The following is a 22,635-nucleotide window of genomic DNA, read 5'->3' on the forward strand; positions in this document are numbered from 1 at the left end:
ACTTAAAACGTGATTCCAGTTAGTGTGGTAGAGTGCATAGTTTAAGGCATCAAAGTTTTCATCATTCAATTCTCTTTTTTCAAAGAAATCTGGAGGTTTGGGTTTATTTACTTTGTCTATTCGGAATGAATTAATAATTGGCAAGTGATCGGAGATTTTTGATGTTAAAACAAAGGAAGACATTAGGTTTTGAATAAAGTTACCTACCCCGAATAAATCAAGGAGGGTTGCTGTGGTTCTAGTTACTCTAGTAGCTCTGGTAACGGTATTTATGATACCGTTAAAAGAAAAAGACTCAATAATTCTCATGGAGTTGCTATTTATATTATTTATTTTGAAAAGATCAAAATTGAAATCTCCCACAATGAAGTATGGTATGCTTAAAGCTGCTATTCTATCAATCAGGTCTAAAAAAAGTTCAAAAAATTCTTCTATTTCAGCATTATTCTGATTGGGTGGCCGATAACAGTTTAGTAAGCAAAACTTTAGTCCATTGTGGGAAATTTTTAAGCAAATAGATTCAAGAATATTTTCTTTAAATGAAAATTTATCAAATAGTTTATCTACTTTATAATATTTGCTTACTAGAATACCCACCCCTCCCCCCCTACTTTTTGTGCGGAGTTTAACATGCCAATCATAATTATTAATCCCATAGCAATCCATGTTTACATCCTTATTTAGCCATAATTCTTGAAAACACAGAACATTTAAGTGGATATCATGTTGCCTAAAGAAGTCTACAGTGGAGACAATATCATTGTATTTAGAATGTAATGACTGACAATTAATACTAAAAATATTGAGAAGGTTTTCATTGAATGTTTTCAGTTTCTGTACGATACCTTGTTCACTTGAAAAAACGCAATTTATTCCGAATTCATTCTCAAAATCGTTAAAGTAGTCGCCGTAAATCGGATTCATAAGATTTAGACCAATGTTATCGTTTAAGTTACCGTAATCCTGGTTAATCTGATCATTAGGGAGGTTTGTCATAGTAGAGCTGGTCCAGGAGCACCGCAGGAGGAATCGTCTTAACATCAAGTATGGACATCTGAAACACAGTAGATATTAGTGGACAAATAAAAATAGTTAATATACAATATATTATCGTTAAAGCGAAAAAAATTACCATATTTACTATGGTTATTCCGATAGCGTTTAGTTTATGTGTGTGTTGGGGGTGGCAACACATTTCAAGCTAGTTTAGTTCCCCCTACTCATTCTCATACAAGTTCCATGTATTTTATATGCTAATCAGCAGAAAAGAAAAATAGATTGAAATTAATATGCGATGTGGGCGTTCTAACAAGTTAGGTAATATATATTAATAAAAAAAAATTATAATATTATAGAGTTTACGTGGATACAAAACATTCATTTTTTCGAAAATAAATCACTTTGGAAATGATTTTAAAAATGATGATAATAATTTTTTGTTAGGTACCTTTTTTTCCGTCGTATAAGATACTTAACTTCATGATGTGATTACCGCCTTTGTTGCTTTGCTTTGCTTAGCTTTGTTGGCGGTGTCTCTAGCTTTGGCCCTCGTGGCCACAGGATCAGAAGGTGCTGAGTCAACGACAGGGGCAACAGGATCAGAAGGTGCTGAGTCAACGACAGGTGTAGATGCGGCAGATGCGGCAGACGTGGCGGCAAGTGCGGCGGTGTGTGTGGCGGTAGGTGCGGCAATAGATGCTGCAGGTACGGCGACAGACACGGCGGCAAGTGCGGCAGACGTGGCGGCAGATGCGGCGGCGGTCACGGCGGCAGGTGCGGCGGTGAGCGCGGCGGCAGGTGCGGCATTGAAAACAGCGGTAGCGGCGGCGGCGGATGCGACGGCGGCAGGTACTGACTGTGTGGGCTGTGCGGCTGGTGCAACGGCTGTATGTGCGGCGGTTGCGACGGTTGCAGCAGAGTCTATGGGAGGAAACACAGCTAGGTCCCCAAGAGCTGGGGCAGGGGCAGACGTTAAATTATGTTGAATCGTGCTGGAAGGGTGGGCTGTGATCGTACTAAACTGTCTTGGGAAGTCATCCTCTGTTAAGTCAGCCTGATTAGAGAAGAATGTTTTCCTCTCCTCAGGCGCTAGCTTGTTGAAACAAAGGATAGGCGGTGCCTCCGACAGAAAAAAATCCTCGCTTCCAGGTATGGGTTGGGCCATTTCCTTCAGGTCTTTGCCAAATGGGTTAAGGCAGCGTATCCAGCGGCTGCCGTTCTTGAGCTGAAATTGGACATGTTGGCCAGCGACTTTGGCCCTCGAAATCTGGTTTGTGGCATATACAAAGGTCATGGTCTTCCTGTTGAGGTCGGACATATCTTGCTTCGCCTGGACTAACCTATTGGGGAAGAACGGGACCGGTGACGCGTTGTTCCTGGGATTGAACCTCTTGATCTCGGCGTTGTAACGGTCAAGCACAGCCTTCTTATTGTTCATCCACGCGTCGAGGTAGGATCTAGACATAAAACGAAAAATAAAAACGGGGATCTGGCCCTTTGTATATGGGAGCATATGGGCACGCTCGACGATATCACAAAAATGTGAGGGAATATATTCTAATTCCCCACGTTTAAGAGCGGCTTCAAGGGTGGGCCTTATAATGTTTCTAAATATGATAAACTCTGTAATATTTTCACGGCTCCACGGCTGCTGAAAATTCACTATTCTACAACTCCAATCGCGACACCTTTGCTCTCTTATCGAGTTTTGTAGAAGTTGAAATTTGACGAAATTTTCTCTCGACGATTCGACAGAGTTTAGATAGTCTTTTTGTTGTGTAATCTTGGTCCTAATCGCTTTTTGTTCACTTGCAACAGATTTAGCATCTACGAAATTTTCTATACCTTCTATAGATTGAATTTTAACATTTAAATCTGAGACTCTCAATTTAATATCGTTTATTTCGGTTTTATGACTGGCAAAAGTACTATGAATAAGCTCATCCCTTACCTTAGCTATATTCGCATCGTATTCTTTGAACTTAACATCCAAAGCAGCGTCCAAATTTGTTTTAAACTTTGACCAATATTCTGGGTTGTCACACGTACTACAGGCCATGATGAAGTGAAGATGGCGGAACCGAGGGTGCTGAGTGAGTGTGGGTCAGCTGACCAATGGTGGGACGCAAAAAAATGTTAGCCAATGGGAGAGCTTATTTGTCGGGAGTACTTTGCGCCGGTAAAATGTTGCCAGACCGATAAATTATCATAAAATTATCAAAAAATTTGAGAGTGTTTTCACCAAAAATTGTTCATTAAATTAAAGCGATTAGGTTACACATAAGTTAAAAAGAAAACTTTTGATACATTAATGTTTTATTTTCACTTTTTTGTGTTAACAATTGACCGATACGTTAACACATACACATTGCCAGGCCTAAATACGAGGTGCCCTCTGGCTACAGTGTCTTCCCTTTCCTCCAACTGCGGAGTGACCACGGGCAGTGGGGAGAGGGGAACTAGTTGAGAGAGAGGGGGAAGGTAGAACTGAGCTTAACACATGGGGTAGGGCGGGGGAGAGCTTGCTAAATGCGTGTTCTCAGCCCGACTCTCTGAACTAAACTAAACTAAACTAAGGTAAATATATCTATAATAACCTTGAACACCTGTGTTATCATACCCCTGATATATATACTTCTTACTGGTGGTATTATTACAAGGTAAATATCATGTTACTTTTTTGGTTTTTACCCTTCAAAAATGTTTTTAGATGAAGGATCATCCACGAGTAGCGAAGCTAAAAAATTATGGATGAACTATAGAGCCGTGTAATATAAAATTAAAATTAAATCACTAAACCTTTCAATGATTTATAATGTAGAAATCTAGGAATTGATCTAGCACCACAACCAATAAGTGAATCTTAATGAAACTTTGAGGAAATATGTTTAAAGTAAACTTATTCAATCCCTGAAAAATTCAACTGTCTATCTAGACTAGGAGTTGAAAAAACCTTGAACAGTATAAAAACTAGGAATCGATCTAGCACCCCAACCAATAAGCAAATCTCAATGAAACTTTAAAGAACTGTACAGAATTTGATTATATTTAACCCTTGAAAATTTTAGACTTCATGAAAATTTAAAAATCTAGGAATCGATCTTGCACCCCAATTAATTGACATATCTTAATAAAACTTGGTGAAAATATGAAGAATGGGAACTTATTTAATCCCTGAAAATTTCAGGCGTCTATCTTGAAAAGGAGCCGAGAAAACCTCGATTACCCCCCTAAACGTTTCATACGGACATGCGGACAGACGGACATTTCAAATTATAGAGTAGCTTCGCTACTAAAAATATGTATATTTCTGTTGTGTGTGTTTTTCTAAATCGCCGAGAGATGAGCAGTAAATTATTCTTACAGTTAATTTTTAAAATTTTTCACTCTCTTTTTTTTGTAGATTGGTACTTGTGTTAATGCTTGGGCTGGCTTGGTTCGCCATGAGAAAGTTCATCAACATCACCAAGATCAGCAAGAGCTCCAGCTACGGGGCTAAGAAGTCTACCACCTCCTCAGATGATAAAAAGAAAGAATAAATAAAAATGCTAGTAACAAGGAATATTTTTACAGGAAAAAAAAGGATCTTGTACAGTTCACGGTAAAATGTTATTGGAATAGACCCTTTCAAAAAAAAAAAGACCGAGATCTTTAAAGGCTGTCTGCTAGTGCAGCGGCTAAATAAACTGAATGTTGCAACCAGTCAAATAAAGAATCTAGATAAATAAACTGGAATGGCAGTTTTTTCACTGACTACATATAAAAGCTTAAAAAGATTTATTTTATGTAAATTTTTTTTTTCTCTTGCTAGGTGCAATCTGTTTGCTTTTTGATCTATTAATATCAATTTTAGGACTTCTTATTCCGGTTATAAAGATGTACGAACATAATATGTACACATTCAATAGATTGACCGGCATCAGCCTTAATACTCTTAGACTTTTAGGACATTCGTTTCCAGAAACATTTTTTACCATAGACTGTAGTATCAGATCCTAATTATTCATTCTGATTTGGAATTTTAAAGATTTTGTATTTTATTTGGAAGATTTTTTTTTAGATACAAAATCTTTGAAAATCCTTTTAATCAAATTAGTCAGTATGTATGTATATTTAAATGTGGGAAAGGGAGATTAAGTTCTAAAAGAATATGTTGGACAAAAATAATTTTAGATTAATTATCCTTTCCCTAATGATTCGTGTTTTTCATGGTCATATATTTACACTAGTCACCTAAGGTGGGGGGTTCGAATCTAGCAAGTTCCTCCGCCTTTCGCCTCTGCAACTCGCCTTTTTTCACATTCGCTTTTGATACTCAATCGTCAAGTGTTTTCCAGTATGGCTTCGAAACCGATTTATATATATATATCTATCTATATCCGCTGGATTAGAACCGTTTCTTAGCCATACTTAAAAATCATGTATAGCATCATATTGCAGACAATTTTCCACGAATATTTTAATAAAAATCATAAAATAAAAACCAGTTTTGTTTACCCAGGCCTTCGGTTCCTCGGGAATAACAAAACTGGTTTAATCAAATATTTTTTATTTAAATATCTGCGGAAAGCTGTCTATAATACGATGCGATAATTAACTATTTACCCGGTTACAGGCGTTTTATTTAATTCACACCAAAAAAATACTAATCAAAAATAGTTCTATTTTCACTTTCTTCTTAGAGTTACCGTTTTTTTAATGAACAATGTTTGTTATTAGTGTTTTGTACATTTATTTAACTTAGGACAAAATAAAATGTACAAAACATTAATACAAATCAATGTTCATTAGGTTTGTTTTTAATAAATGTTGTAAAATTGTGTATTACTAAAATATGTTATATTAAATATTTTGTCTGTTTTTTTAATGCTATTAAAGTTACGTTTAAAAGCAATTCTTTCAAAAATGCATTTTAGTAATTTTAATGATAAGGTTTCCTTGCAACTCAGAGCTCTTAAAAAACGTAAGTAGTCCTTTAATTTTAAATAAAAATCTGTGTTATAAAACCTATTTTATATTTTAAATAATTTTATATGAAAAAAATCCTCTGAAATAATTAAAACAATATGAAAATTGTTCAATGGATTTGAAGTGCACCTTAATTTTTTAACATTTCTTTGTTGTTAATTTTTGTTTGCATTTTTATTCATTTGTTAAATAAAGTTTGTTTTAAATTAAAGTTGAAGTATTCAATAGTATTGCAGCTCAGAGATCTAAATAATTAGACAATGTCGGATAAATTGATGTTCATCTTTAATGAGATGATACACAAAATTTGCCCTTCTGTAGATATAATTTTGTGGTTGAAACGTTTGAACACTTAACTTAATGAATCAATCAATCAAAATTCACTAAAGTCACAAAAGTTGTTAAGCCAAAGTATATGAAAACGTTATTATAAAGCTTTGGGGACTAGTTGATTAACAGCCCATTGTCCCCTCTCTCTCTCTCTCTCACTCTCTCTCTCTCTCACTCTCTCTCTCTCTCTCACTCTCACTCTCACTCTCACTCTCTCTCTCTCTCTCTCTCTCTCTCTCTCTCTCTCTCTCTTTCTCTCTCTTTCTCTCTCTAATTAAAGTAAAAGAATATAGGGTCACGAGCTATATGTAATTTACCCAGGGTGTGAGGACCCCGAGACGTCTCTCAATTGGTCTTTGAATATCAGCCAATAGCGTCAGAAATATTAACAGTAAACACAGCAAAGTCGCTACCAAAAAGCAGAAAACAATTAGGTAGCTGACGAAAAAGGTTCCCATTAAGGGCCAAGTAGTTGTCTGGGTTATACATCTATTCAGCACATCCCAATGTCTCTAGCTCATCAAAATAAAAGATCTTTAGAACAGATGGATTGGATAACCAAACTACCTCCTCCAATTTTCTAATGACCTTTTGCTACTTGGATGCGTTATATATTCACGACATCATTGGTTGATTTTCAAAGACCCAAATGAGAGTTGGCAGAAGGTCATTGCGATAGAAAATAATTTAGAATCAGACGAAAAAGGTCATTGAAAAATAAATGGAGGGAAATAAACTAAAAAATAGTGTAATGAAACCTTATGCGACCTCTCTATGTGGGTAGATAGTGTAGTGCGGCATTTACATAAATATTCGCACCTCTCTATTATTAACAGCTGATCTTAGTCAAGTTCAGTCTTGTTTACAAACATTAGGACAGGTTACAGTTGAAATATCATCATTTGTCGCAATTCTAATAATTTGCTATACTATTAAGTCATTTATTTGAATTTTTTGCATTTATTTAATATTTCTCTTTTACAAAACATGAAAAATTATTTTTTTAGATGAGTCATATTGATTTGGGGAGCACCCCTTATTTCGTCACCACCCCAATTTTAGCTCCCCTCATTGTTTAACCCCCCTTTTCGCCTGTTTGACGGAAAGGGGAGGGTTGAGGCTATCAATTCTGCTTAGGGAGGCAGGTTGAAAATTATATACATACAGCTTTAGATGAATAGATAGATATATGTTTTGTATGGTTAGAAACTGGTTTCTAACATAAGTGGGGGTCTCTCTTTCTGTGTCTGTAGCCATAGAAAACGGATTCTGCGTATTTGGCGAACTTTTTAGAAAGTAAAGTCAGCTATATTTAGAGACTTTCTTTTTGACATATTTTCATAGTAAATTTATAGGTAATTAGATTTGTATTTTTTTTATTATAACTAATTTAAGGAGCGATCGAAGCTACTATATAATTCATTTTATCAGTCTGTCTGTCCGTAACGCTATGGTTGATGGAAATAAGATTTTCTTGGCTGCTGATGAAAACAGAATGCTGCCCGATATTTAAGTAAAGAACCATCTATTTGTGCAACTTACTTTGTCCGTCAGCCTGACGGTCTTTCCACGAAGATTTTTCTAAATTGATATGTGTACTGTGTAGTTTTCGTTTTTTTTTAAATGTAGGTAGGTATTGGTTGACTAGTAGATATTTCTCTTTTTCTTTCTCTCTCTTTTTTATGACTACTGTAAAACTGCTTTATAACTCTCTTTTTTCATTTATCCCAGCGTTGCGGAGCCGTTTGATTTTGGTGCGGCTCCGGCTCCGCGTATCCGCCTGTGGATTTGGCTTCGGCTCCGACTTAAAATCAAGATAAACTCAACATATTTTTTTCCCATGTCTATTTTTGACTTTTGAAAGTTTTAAAATTTTAATTTTTGTTAAAAATGGACTTGAAAAACTTAAAAGGGGCATTTTCACATGACAAAACAGAGTTACCAAATTATATTTAATTAATAAAAAATCTCTTTTTTTTATTAGCTGATTCGGGGCCGGAGCCGATTTTTAACGAAAATTACGGCTCCACGGCTCCGCTCCACAACGCTGATTTATCTATTCATGATTTTTTGTGCTTTGGAAGTCATCCGTGTTAATATTTTTCTATAAAATAAAATATTTGTATTGTAATCTTTTTTTGAATTTTTACTACAAACAAATTTATCCTCTTAGTTACACTAAAATAACCCGCGCTTTTTCATTGTTTTAACATAAACTAGAAGATAAGAATATGAATGAAAATATATTTTTTTTTTACATATAAATGAAGATAAGGTAGTTTGCCACGGATAAAGAAATAAGTATTTACAAAAGGATTACATGCTAGGTTTTGTTGGGAGGGAACAGTTGACTGTAAATTACACTGGTACCCAAAGTATTTAATTACTTTGTCTTAATCATTGACTCAAATATTTTGGGTACTTTTTAAAATTCTGATTGGTTTGTTCCAATCTAATACCTAATGTCAAAATCTACAGAAGGAGTTTAATTACCTGACTTTAAAACGGCGAAGCTACCATAACTCACAATGTCTCTCCTTTCATATTTAATTTATATTTCCATTAATGAAATGTAATTTATTTGGATGTTCTTTACAAGATTTTTTTACCATGATCATCTAACTTACCTTGTACGTCTGTTCAGTTCTTAGCATCCCTTTTCATTAATCACAAAACCTAAACCATGTAAACTCTAAAACAGTACCTATCTAATAAAAGTGAATTACATTCCTATCCCATTATGTGTACAACAGGGGCGTATATTCTGCAAATTTGACCCAGCTAAAGGGTTGGTAAAAAAAAAATAGAAAATATGTGGTTGGTGGAAAAAAATGTAAAAATTAAGAGAACTGAAAGCATTTTTTTCCATTTTTCTCTCCTCTTTGGTGTAAAAAACTAAAAAAATATGTGGGGATAATAGGAATAAATAGAGCTCTGAAAAATTTTTTCCATTTTTCCATTGCTGGTAAAAACTAGGCGGGGAATTTTTTTTGTTTTAAATTTGCAGCAGAGGAAAAAAATGAATTTTGTGAAGAATATACACCCCTGCTGTACAATTAAACAAACAAAAGTTCACAAATATGATTATTAATCTCTTTAGTGTAGTCAACATTAATATACATACAACTTTATTCAGATATATTATCCACATGCAAAATGCATAAAAGAAGACTTTAAGTTGTATATACTGTGACTAGATTTTTATTTGATAAAGGTAAAAGGTTTTATTTTTAGCTCAGCTACTCTATAACAAGGATTACCTAAGGTAAGGTTAGGTTTTGTTATGTAGGGTACAGTTAGGTGCTACCGCAGAAGTTTTAGGTATGAAGAAACTAGATGGTAGAAGGGGATTCTGTGCTCGCAAGGCATTTTGAGGGAAATGTCATTCTACGTCAATTAAAAACCACATTTCTCGTGGACAAGGAACTAGATTTCTGGCCAGTGTTCCGGAGCCGGGAGCAGCAACATTTTTGGTGGAGCCGGAGCCGTATTTTTTGTTAAAAACGGCTCCGGCTCCGGATTAGCTAAAAATGATTTTTTAAAGTAATATTATAATTTGGCAACGGTCTATTTCCATATAATAAACTGAAAAACTATTGTTACTTAACAAATAGACACACATCCTTCTACTTTTATATAGCTTTAATCAAATAAAAGCAAAATATTTTATATTATTTTTTTTATTTTATCAAATTCAATAATGAAAAAAATTGATATATTAATTTTAAGGTAGGAGCTGGAGCCCTAGCCGTATTTCCAAATACGGCTCCGCGGAGCCGGAGCCGCATCAAAATTATACGGCTCCGACACCCTGTAAATTCTGGCCATAACTTTTAAGTGAAGGATTTTTATCATCTATATAAAAAATCTTATCCCTTTTATACCCACTTGTATTTGTTAACATCCCAAAATCACATTAACCCACTGCAAATCATCCAAATATTCGTCATTTTTAAGTTGGATTAATTTGCTGGATCACTGTCTTTGCTACCTATAGGTATTGATCAACTGTTCTTAGGAGTTTTTAAGACTCGAATTTAAGAAGAGAGGGGTAGGTTTCTGGTAGAATCCGCAAAGGTGTGTGTTTTAAGGCAAACAATTAGACAAACAATTTTTTTGGAAAAGTTAACATCAATTTTTATCTTTCTACTACTGTTTTTAACTTATAACACATAACCTTTACGGATTTTACCAGAAAACTACCCCTCTCTTTATTATTTTTTTTTGTATTTTTCTGTCCTTATTAATAAAAATAGTTACCTAACTGTCTTTTTTTTTGTAAAAATATAGAAACCAATTTTAATTCTAATTAAGGATGGAGGCGAAGCATAAAGAGTTGATAACCAGAAACCTGAGTTCTTTGGTGAAGACAATAGACTATGAGTGTATGCGTCCACACCTAGACTATCTTAGAATATTTCCACCTACGCATCTAAAAAGGTAACATTATATTTTATTTTCAACAATTCTACATACTAAAGTAACTGGATATATGTTTGTCTGTATGTGTGTGTGTGTGTCTACAGTAGTGCAGTAAGATCTTGCAAACCACTGGGCTGATAGGGTTTCCTTTACAGTGAAGATTCTAATAGTTCCTGGGAAGGATATAACATAGGAGAAACTCCACCCTCTGAAATGAAAAAGAAAAACAATTAAAGATATTAACCCCTCAAAAGATTTTTAAAAAACATTCTTTTTAAAACATTAGATAAAAACAATAGAGGCTGAAGGGGTTAAATAACTGTATGTCCCTACCCCGAGGACCCTGTGTCGACTTTCAATTGGGTCAATCAATCAATAGCGTCGGAAATATAGATCCAGGTAGTTGTCTGGTTATACATCTAAATTTATTATAGTTTATTTTTAAAACTAAAAGGGGGATGTGGAAAATAACCATTTGGGCAGGGGGGGGGGGGTTTACTCGAGAACCCTTAGAGCTAGAGGGAGCTAATTTTGGATTTAAGCTTCTATGGGGCCAAAGTTACTTTTAAAATTATCGTCGACCCCCCACCCCCCCCCAAAAAAATTTTTTTTTGGGGGGGGGGGGTAAAAATTTTTTTTATTGCATTTCTCGCCGAATTAGGCAATTTGGAATCATTTGAGACCATGTTATTTTTTTCAAAAATTTTTCGCCTTACAAGCAACCCTGCGGGGGGACTTAGTCATTTTTTTCAAATTCTCGTTTATGAAGGTATATCTTAAATACAGTATGCTACTCTCTTAGTTTTAAAGATAATTGGATGAAATCTTTTTGATTGTGTCACTAATTACCCCAAGTTTTGGTATCTTTAAAAAAAAACGGCGGCGGGACCGCCGCTCCCGCCGTCCGCCGCCGTTTTCCGCCGCCACCATAAAAGAAATTTTTTATTGCATTTCTCGCCGAATTAGGCAATTTGGAATCATTTGAGACCATGTTATTTTTTCAAAAATTTTTCCCCTAACAAGCAACCCTGCGGGGGGACTTAGTCATTTTTTTCAAATTCTCGTTTATGAAGGTATATCTTAAATACAGTATGCTACTCTCTTAGTTTTAAAGATAATTGGATGAAATCTTTTTGATTGTGTCACTAAGGGGGGGGGGGGGGAAGTTTGTACAGTTATAGGAAATGAAATTCAGTATAAAAGTTTGGGAGGGCCGTGTGGGCTTGTTTTTATAGTTATCAACCTAATTCTTTTTGTAGGCTCTCTTATATGATTGGATGTACACATAAAACTTTGAAAATTGAATTTCGGCACTTTCCTTCTTGGGGCTTGTGGAGCACAAAAACCCCCCAAACGCTAAAAATATGAGTTCTGAGCTTATTTTTAAAGATATCAACCTGATTTTTTTAAATAATACTTTTTTAACATAACTGAATCAACGAATCATTACAGATTTCATTTTGGGACTTTCCTTCTAGGGGCTTGTGGAGCAAAAGACCCCCAAAAACTAAAAATATGCGTTCTGAGCTTATTTTTAAAGATATCAACCTGATTTTTTTAAAATAATACTTTTTAACATAACTGAATCAACGAACCTTTACAGATTTCATTTTGGGACTTTCCTTCTAGGGCCTTGTGGAGCAAATGACCCCAAAAACACTAAAAATATGCGTTCTGAGTTTATTTTTAAAGATACCAACCTGATTTTTTTAAAATAATACATTTTTTAACATAACTGAATCAACGAACCATTGCAGATTTCATTTTGGGACTTTCCTTCTAGGGGCTTGTGGGGCAAAAGACCCCAAAAACACTAAAAATATGAGTTCTGATCTTATTTTTAAAGATATCAACCTGATTTTTTTAAGGAAACTTTTTGAACATAACCAAACTAGGGAACAATTACATATTTTAATTTAGGACTTTCCTTCTAGGGGATTTTGGAGCAAAAGAACCACGTTAAAAAAAAAAAAAAACGGCGGCGGGACCGCCGCTCCCGCCGTCCGCCGCCGTTTTCCGCCGCCACCAAAAAAGAAATTTTTTATTGCATTTCTCGCCGAATTAGGCATTTTGGAATCATTTGAGACCATGTTATTTTTTCAAAAATTTTTCCCCTAACAAGCAACCCTGCGGGGGGGACTTAGTCATTTTTTTCAAATTCTCGTTTATGAAGGTATATCTTAAATACTGTATGCTACTCTCTTAGTTTTAAAGATAATTGGATGAAATCTTTTTGATTGTGTCACTAATTACCCCAAGTTTTGATTCAGTTATGTTAAAAAGTATTATTTAAAAAAATCAGGTTGATATCTTTAAAAATAAGCTCAGAACTCATATTTTTAGCGTTTGGGGGTTTTTTGTGCTCCACAAGCCCTAAGAAGGAAAGTCCCAAAATGAATCTGTAATGGTTCGTTGATTCAGTTATGTTAAAAAAGTATTATTTAAAAAAAATCAGGTTGATATCTTTAAAAATAAGCTCAGAACTCATATTTTTAGCGTTTGGGGGGTTTTTGTGCTCCACAAGCCCTAAGAAGGAAAGTGCCGAAATTCAATTTTCAAAGTTTTATGTGTACATCCAGTCGTATAAGAGAGCCTACAAAAAGAATTAGGTTGATAACTATAAAAATAAGCCCACACGGCCTTCCCAAACTTGGGGTAAGGGGGGGGGGGGGAAGTTTGTACAGTTATAGGAAATGAAATTCAGTACTAAAGTTTGGGAGGGCCGTGTGGGTTTGTTTTTAGAGTTATCAACCTAATTCTTTTTGTGAGCTCTCTTATATGACTGGATCTACACATAAAACTTTGAAAATTGAATTTTGGGACTTTCCCTCTAGGGGCTAGTGGAGCAAAAGACCCCCCCAAACACTAAAAATTTAAGTTCTGAGCTTATTTTTAGAGATATTGAGATTATTTTTTTTTCAGAATTTGGAATCATTTGAGACCATGTTATTTTTTTCAAAAATTTTTCGCCTTACAAGCAACCCTGCGGGGGGACTTAGTCATTTTTTTCAAATTCTCGTTTATGAAGGTATATCTTAAATACAGTATGCTACTCTCTTAGTTTTAAAGATAATTGGATGAAATCTTTTTGATTGTGTCACTAATTAACCAAGTTTTGGTATCTTTAAAAAAAAACGGCGGCGGGACCGCCGCTCCCGCCGTCCGCCGCCGTTTTCCGCCGCCACCAAAAAAGAAATTTTTTATTGCATTTCTCGCCGAATTAGGCAATTTGGAATCATTTGAGACCATGTTATTTTTTCAAAAATTTTTCCCCTAACAAGCAACCCTGCGGGGGGGACTTAGTCATTTTTTTCAAATTCTCGTTTATGAAGGTATATCTTAAATACTGTATGCTACTCTCTTAGTTTTAAAGATAATTGGATGAAATCTTTTTGATTGTGTCACTAATTACCCCAAGTTTTGGTATCTTTAAAAAAAAACGGCGGCGGGACCGCCGCTCCCGCCGTCCGCCGCCGTTTTCCGCCGCCACCAAAAAAGAAATTTTTTATTGCATTTCTCGCCGAATTACCTAGGCATTTTGGAATCATTTGAGACCATGTTATTTTTTCAAAAATTTTTCCCCTAACAAGCAACCCTGCGGGGGGGACTTAGTCATTTTTTTCAAATTCTCGTTTATGAAGGTATATCTTAAATACTGTATGCTACTCTCTTAGTTTTAAAGATAATTGGATGAAATCTTTTTGATTGTGTCACTAATTACCCCAAGTTTTGATTCAGTTATGTTAAAAAGTATTATTTAAAAAAATCAGGTTGATATCTTTAAAAATAAGCTCAGAACTCATATTTTTAGCGTTTGGGGGGTGTTTGTGCTCCACAAGCCCTAAGAAGGAAAGTCCCAAAATGAATCTGTAATGGTTCGTTGATTCAGTTATGTTAAAAAAGTATTATTTTAAAAAAATCAGGTTGATATCTTTAAAAATAAGCTCAGAACTCATATTTTTAGCGTTTGGGGGGTTTTTGTGCTCCACAAGCCCTAAGAAGGAAAGTCCCAAAATGAATCTGTAATGGTTCGTTGATTCAGTTATGTTATAAAAGTATTATTTAAAAAAAATCAGGTTGATATCTTTAAAAATAAGCTCAGAACTCATATTTTTAGCGTTTGGGGGGTTTTTGTGCTCCACAAGCCCTAAGAAGGAAAGTGCCGAAATTCAATTTTCAAAGTTTTATGTGTACATCCAGTCGTATAAGAGAGCCTACAAAAAGAATTAGGTTGATAACTATAAAAATAAGCCCACACGGCCTTCCCAAACTTGGGTAAGGTTGATATCTTTAAAAATAAGCTCAGAACTCATATTTTTAGCGTTTGGGGGGTTTTTGTGCTCCACAAGCCCTAAGAAGGAAAGTGCCGAAATTCAATTTTCAAAGTTTTATGTGTACATCCAGTCGTATAAGAGAGCCTACAAAAAGAATTAGGTTGATAACTATAAAAATAAGCCCACACGGCCTTCCCAAACTTGGGTAAGGTTGATATCTTTTAAAATAAGCTCAGAACTCATATTTTTAGCGTTTGGGGGGTTTTTGTGCTCCACAAGCCCTAAAAAGGAAAGTGCCGAAATTCAATTTTCAAAGTTTTATGTGTACATCCAGTCGTATAAGAGAGCCTACAAAAAGAATTAGGTTGATAACTATAAAAATAAGCCCACACGGCCTTCCCAAACTTGGGGTAAGGGGGGGGGGGGGAAGTTTGTACAGTTATAGGAAATGAAATTCAGTATAAAAGTTTGGGAAGGCCGTGTGGGCTTATTTCTATAGTTATCAACCTAATTCTTTTTGTAGGCTCTCTTATACGACTGGATGTACACATAAAACTTTGAAAATTGAACTTCGGCACTTTCCCTTTAGGGGCTAGTGGAGCAAAAGACCCCCCCAAACACTAAAAATTTAAGTTCTGAGCTTATTTTTAGAGATATTGAGATTATTTTTTTTTCAGAAACCTTTTTTAACAAAACCAAACTAAGTAATCATTGGAGATTTCATTTTTGGACTTTCCTTCTAGGGGCTTGTGGAGCAACAGACCCCCAAAAACACTAAAAATATGCGTTCTGAGCTTATTTTTAAAGATATCAACCTGATTTTTTTTAAATAAAACTTTTTTAACATAACTAGATCAACGAACCATTACAGATTTCATTTTGGGACTTTCCTTCTAGGGGCTAGTGGAGCAAAAGACCCCCCCAAACACTAAAAATTTAAGTTCTGAGCTTATTTTTAGAGATATTGAGATGATTTTTTTTGTCAGAAACCTTTTTTTACATAACCAAACTAAGTAATCATTGGAGATTTCATTTTGGGACTTTCCTTCTAGGGGCTTGTGGAGCAACAGACCCCCAAAAACACTAAAAATATGCGTTCTGAGCTTATTTTTAAAGATATCAACCTGATTCTTTTTAAATAATACTTTTTTAACATAACTGAATCAACGAACCATTACAGATTTCATTTTGGAACTTTCCTTCTAGGGGCTAGTGGAGCAAAAGACCCCCCCAAACACTAAAAATTTAAGTTCTGAGCTTATTTTTAGAGATATTGGGATGATTTTTTTTAGAAACCTTTTATTACATAACCAAACTAAGTAATCATTGCAGATTTCATTTTTGGACTTTCCTTCTAGGGGCTAGTGGAGCATAAGACCCCCCCCAAACACTAAAAATTTAAGTTCTGAGCTTATTTTTAGAGATATTGAGATGATTTTTTTTCAGAAACCTTTTTTAACATAACCAAACTAAGTAATCATTGCAGATTTCATTTTGGAACTTTCCTTCTAGGGGCTTGTGGAGCAACAGACCCCCAAAAACACCAAAAATATCGTTCTGAGCTTAATTTTAAAGATATCAACCTGATTTTTTTTAAATAATACTTTTTAACATAATTGAATCAACGAACCATTACAGATTTCATTTTGGGACTTTCCTTCTAGTGGCTTGTGGAGCAACAGACCCCCAAAAACACTAAAAATATGCATTCTGAGCTTATTTTTAAAGATATCAACCTGATTTTTTATTGGGACTTCATTTTGGGACTTTCCTTCTAGGAGCTAGTGGAGCAAAATACTCCAAAAACACTAAAAATATGAGTTCTGAGCTTATTTTTAAAAATGTCAATCTGATTTTTTAAAGAACTTTTTTAACATAACCGAATTAAGGAACCATTACAAAGGGGGGGCCGGGGGGCGAAAGTGACACTTTTTGAAACCAAAACTAAGAGTCAACAAAGGAACTCAACTAAAAAAAGGGTTACAGGTCTGAGATTTTGCATGGCAGTTGCTTTATAGGGGTACAATATGGAACTGTGAAGAAACGGCGGCGCAACCGCGAAAACCGCCATTTCCCGCCGTAATTTTTGTTGCCTTTTCTCGGCGGTTTTCGGCGGTTGCGCCGCCGTTTCTTCACAGTTCCATATTGTACCCCTATAAAGCAACTGCCATGCAAAATGTCAGACCTGTAACTCTTTTTTTTAGTTGAGTTCCTTTAACTTTTAATTTTGGTTTCAAAAAGTGTCACTTTCGCCCCCCCCCCTTTCATTTTGGGAGTTTCCTTCTAGGGGCTAGTGGAGCAAAAGACCCCCAAAACACTAAAAATATGAGTTCTGAGCTTATTTTTAAAGATATCAACTTCCTTTTTTTTAGAACACTTTTTTAACATAACCAAACTTGGTAACTTTTACAGATTTCATTTTGGGACTTTCCTTCTATAAGCTAGTGGAGCAAAAGACCCTAAAACAATAAAAATCTGTAAAAGTTACCAAGTTCGGTCATGTTAAAAAAGTGTTCTTAAAAAAAATCAGGTTGATATCTTTAAAAATAAGGTCAGAACTCATATTTTTAGTGTTTTGGGGGTCTTTTGCTCAACTAGACCCTAGAAAGAAAGTCCGAAAATGAAATCTGTAATGCTTTCTTAGTTCGGTTATGTTAAAAAAGTATTATTTAAAAAAATCAGGTTGATATCTTTAAAAATAAGCTCAGAACTCATATTTTTAGTGTTTTTGGGGGTCTGTTGCTCCACAAGCCCCTAGAAGGAAAGTCCCAAAATGAAATCTGCAATGATTACTTAGTTTGGTTGTGTTAAAAAAGTTTTCTGAAAAAAAACATCTTAATATCTCTAAAAATAAGCTCAGAACCTAAATGTTTAGTGTTTGTGGGTCTTTTGCTCCACTAGCCCCAAGAAGGGAAGTCCAAAAATGAAATCTGCAATGATTACTTAGTTTGGTTATGTAATAAAAGGTTTCTAAAAAAAATCATCCCAATATCTCTAAAAATAAGCTCAGAACTTAAATTTTTAGTGTTTGGGGGGTCTTTTGCTCCACTAGCCCCTAGAAGGAAAGTTCCAAAATGAAATCTGTAATGGTTCGTTGATTCAGTTATGTTAAAAAAGTATTATTTAAAAAGAATCAGGTTGATATCTTTAAAAATAAGCTCAGAACGCATATTTTTAGTGTTTTTGGGGGTCTGTTGCTCCACAAGCCCCTAGAAGGAAAGTCCCAAAATGAAATCTCCAATGATTACTTAGTTTGGTTATGTTAAAAAAGGTTTCTGACAAAAAAAATCATCTCAATATCTCTAAAAATAAGCTCAGAACTTAAATTTTTAGTGTTTGGGGGGGTCTTTTGCTCCACTAGCCCCTAGAAGGAAAGTCCCAAAATGAAATCTGTAATGGTTCGTTGATCTAGTTATGTTAAAAAAGTTTTATTTAAAAAAAATCAGGTTGATATCTTTAAAAATAAGCTCAGAACGCATATTTTTAGTGTTTTTGGGGGTCTGTTGCTCCACAAGCCCCTAGAAGGAAAGTCCAAAAATGAAATCTCCAATGATTACTTAGTTTGGTTTTGTTAAAAAAGGTTTCTGAAAAAAAAATAATCTCAATATCTCTAAAAATAAGCTCAGAACTTAAATTTTTAGTGTTTGGGGGGGTCTTTTGCTCCACTAGCCCCTAGAGGGAAAGTGCCGAAATTCAATTTTCAAAGTTTTATGTGTACATCCAGTCGTATAAGAGAGCCTACAAAAAGAATTAGGTTGATAACTATAAAAATAAGCCCACACGGCCTTCCCAAACTTTTATACTGAATTTCATTTCCTATAACTGTACAAACTTCCCCCCCCCCCCTTACCCCAAGTTTGGGAAGGCCGTGTGGGCTTATTTTTATAGTTATCAACCTAATTCTTTTTGTAGGCTCTCTTATACGACTGGATGTACACATAAAACTTTGAAAATTGAATTTTGGCACTTTCCTTTTTAGGGCTTGTGGAGCACAAAAACCCCCCAAACGCTAAAAATATGAGTTTGGAATTTGGAATCATTTGAGACCATGTTATTTTTTCAAAAATTTTTCCCCTAACAAGCAACCCTGCGGGGGGGACTTAGTCATTTTTTTCAAATTCTCGTTTATGAAGGTATATCTTAAATACTGTATGCTACTCTCTTTGTTTTAAAGATAATTGGATGAAATCTTTAAAACATGAAATCTGAGCTTATTTTTAAAGATATCAACCTTACCCAAGTTTGGGAAGGCCGTGTGGGCTTATTTTTATAGTTATCAACCTAATTCTTTTTGTAGGCTCTCTTATACGACTGGATGTACACATAAAACTTTGAAAATTGAATTTCGGCACTTTCCTTCTTAGGGCTTGTGGAGCACAAAAACCCTCCAAAGCACAAAAACCCCCCAAACGCTAAAAATATGAGTTCTGAGCTTATTTTTAAAGATATCAACCTGATTTTTTTAAATAATACTTTTTTAACATAACTGAATCAACAAACCATTACAGATTTCATTTTTGGACTTTCCATCTTGGGGCTTGTGGAGCACAAAACCCCCCAAACACTAAAAATATGAGTTCTGAGCTTATTTTTAAAGATATCAACCTGATTTTTTAAAAATAATACTTTTTTAACATAATCGAATCAACAAACCATTACAGATTTCATATTGGGACTTTCCTTCTAGGGGCTTGTGGAGCAAAAGATCCCCCCAAAAAACTAAAAATATGAGTTCTAAGCTTATTTTAAAAGATATCAACCTGATTTTTTTAAATAATACTTTTTTAACATAACCGAATCAACGAACCATTACAGATTTCATTTGGGACTTTCCTTTTAGGAGCTTGTTGAGCAAAAGACCCCCAATACACTAAAAATAAGAGTTATAAGCTTATTTTTAAAGATATTGGGATGATTTTTTTTAGAATCAACCTGATTTTTTTTAATAATACTTTTTTAACATAACCGAATCAACAAACCATTACAAATTTCATTTTGGGACTATCCTTCTAGGGGCTTGTGGAGCAAACGACCCTTAAACCACTAAAAATATGAGTTCTGAGCTTATTTTTAAAGATATCAACCTGATTTTTTAAAAATAATACTTTTTTAACATAACCGAACCAACGAACTATTACAGATTTCATTTTGGGACTTTTATTCTTGTGATTTGTGGAGCAAAAGATCCCCAAAAACACTTAAAGTATGAGTTCTGAGCTTATTTTTAAAGATATCAACCTGATTTTTTTTAAATAATACTTTTTTAACATAATCGAATGAAACCTGTAAAAGTTACTAAGTTCGATTATGTTAAAAAAGTGTTCTTAAAAAAATCAGGTTGATATCTTTAAAAATAAGGTCAGAACTAATATTTTTAGTGTTTTGTGGTTCTTTTGCTCCACAAGCCCCTAGAAGGAAAGTCCCAATATTTTTAGTGTTTTGGGGGTCTTTTGCTCCAGTAGACCCTAGAAGGAAAGTCCGAAAATGAAATCTGTAATGGTTTATTAGTTTGGTTATGTTAAAGAAGTATTATTTTTTAAAAATCAGGTTGATGTCTCTAAAAAAAAGCTCAGAACTAATATTTTTAGTGTTTTGTGGTTCTTTTGCTCCAAAATCCCCTAGAAGGAAAGTCCTAAATTAAAATATGTAATTGTTCCCTAGTTTGGTTATGTTCAAAAAGTTTCCTTAAAAAAATCATGTTGATATCTTTAAAAATAAGATCAGAACTCATATTTTTAGTGTTTTTGGGGTCTTTTGCCCCACAAGCCCCTAGAAGGAAAGTCCCAAAATGAAATCTGCAATGGTTCGTTGATTCAGTTATGTTAAAAAATGTATTATTTTTAAAAAATCAGGTTGGTATCTTTAAAAATAAACTCAGAACGCATATTTTTAGTGTTTTTGGGGTCATTTGCTCCACAAGGCCCTAGAAGGAAAGTCCCAAAATGAAATCTGTAAAGGTTCGTTGATTCAGTTATGTTAAAAAGTATTATTTTAAAAAAATCAGGTTGATATCTTTAAAAATAAGCTCAGAACGCATATTTTTAGTTTTTGGGGGTCTTTTGCTCCACAAGCCCCTAGAAGGAAAGTCCCAAAATGAAATCTGTAATGATTCGTTGATTCAGTTATGTTAAAAAAGTATTATTTAAAAAAATCAGGTTGATATCTTTAAAAATAAGCTCAGAACTCATATTTTTAGCGTTTGGGGGGTTTTTGTGCTCCACAAGCCCCAAGAAGGAAAGTGCCGAAATTCAATTTTCAAAGTTTTATGTGTACATCCAATCATATAAGAGAGCCTACAAAAAGAATTAGGTTGATAACTATAAAAACAAGCCCACACGGCCCTCCCAAACTTTTATACTGAATTTCATTTCCTATAACTGTACAAACTTCCCCCCCCCCCTTAGTGACACAATCAAAAAGATTTCATCCAATTATCTTTAAAACTAAGAGAGTAGCATACTGTATTTAAGATATACCTTCATAAACGAGAATTTGAAAAAAATGACTAAGTCCCCCCGCAGGGTTGCTTGTAAGGCGAAAAATTTTTGAAAAAAATAACATGGTCTCAAATGATTCCAAATTCTGAAAAAAAAATAATCTCAATATCTCTAAAAATAAGCTCAGAACTTAAATTTTTAGTGTTTGGGGGGGTCTTTTGCTCCACTAGCCCCTAGAGGGAAAGTCCCAAAATTCAATTTTCAAAGTTTTATGTGTAGATCCAGTCATATAAGAGAGCTCACAAAAAGAATTAGGTTGATAACTCTAAAAACAAACCCACACGGCCCTCCCAAACTTTAGTACTGAATTTCATTTCCTATAACTGTACAAACTTCCCCCCCCCCCTTACCCCAAGTTTGGGAAGGCCGTGTGGGCTTATTTTTATAGTTATCAACCTAATTCTTTTTGTAGGCTCTCTTATACGACTGGATGTACACATAAAACTTTGAAAATTGAATTTCGGCACTTTCCTTCTTAGGGCTTGTGGAGCACAAAAACCCCCCAAACGCTAAAAATATGAGTTCTGAGCTTATTTTTAAAGATATCAACCTGATTTTTTTTAAATAATACTTTTTTAACATAACTGAATCAACGAACCATTACAGATTCATTTTGGGACTTTCCTTCTTAGGGCTTGTGGAGCACAAAAACCCCCCAAACGCTAAAAATATGAGTTCTGAGCTTATTTTTAAAGATATCAACCTGATTTTTTTAAATAATACTTATTTACATAACTGAATCAAAACTTGGGGTAATTAGTGACACAATCAAAAAGATTTCATCCAATTATCTTTAAAACTAAGAGAGTAGCATACAGTATTTAAGATATACCTTCATAAACGAGAATTTGAAAAAAATGACCCCCCGCAGGGTTGCTTGTTAGGGGAAAAATTTTTGAAAAAATAACATGGTCTCAAATGATTCCAAATTGCCTAATTCGGCGAGAAATGCAATAAAAAATTTCTTTTTTGGTGGCGGCGGAAAACGGCGGCGGACGGCGGGAGCGGCGGTCCCGCCGCCGTTTTTTTTTAAAGATACCAAAACTTGGGGTAATTAGTGACACAATCAAAAAGATTTCATCCAATTATCTTTAAAACTAAGAGAGTAGCATACTGTATTTAAGATATACCTTCATAAACGAGAA

At 34.6% G+C, this 22,635-nt stretch overlaps 2 protein-coding genes across 7 annotated transcripts in view; both read left to right on the forward strand.

The window, feature by feature from the left end:
* Nucleotides 1–6,178, forward strand: part of LOC145333572 (1-acyl-sn-glycerol-3-phosphate acyltransferase gamma-like) — a 31,561-nt gene extending 25,383 nt beyond the window's left edge. For 4 of the 6 annotated variants that reach the window (XM_080178919.1, XM_080178767.1, XM_080178994.1 and 1 more), the window contains one exon: nucleotides 4,403–6,178. In XM_080178919.1, coding sequence (XP_080035045.1) covers nucleotides 4,403–4,538 — 136 coding nt within the window. In that variant the 3' untranslated portion in view covers nucleotides 4,539–6,178. The remainder of the gene's footprint in view (nucleotides 1–4,402) is intronic. The other 2 variants (XR_013884574.1, XR_013884577.1) reach the window with 2 other exon arrangements.
* A 3,228-nt stretch (nucleotides 6,179–9,406) lies between these two features.
* Nucleotides 9,407–22,635, forward strand: part of LOC145333943 (caspase-3-like) — a 36,767-nt gene continuing 23,538 nt past the window's right edge. Inside the window, exons 1-2 of the mRNA XM_080179239.1 lie at nucleotides 9,407–9,511; nucleotides 10,612–10,737. Coding sequence (XP_080035365.1) covers nucleotides 10,613–10,737 — 125 coding nt within the window. The 5' untranslated portion in view covers nucleotides 9,407–9,511; nucleotide 10,612. The remainder of the gene's footprint in view (nucleotides 9,512–10,611; nucleotides 10,738–22,635) is intronic.

Source organism: Acartia tonsa, chromosome 1, assembly GCF_053477335.1.
Source record: "Acartia tonsa isolate MP-2025a chromosome 1, ASM5347733v1, whole genome shotgun sequence".
In the NCBI taxonomy this organism is placed as follows: domain Eukaryota; kingdom Metazoa; phylum Arthropoda; class Copepoda; order Calanoida; family Acartiidae; genus Acartia; species Acartia tonsa.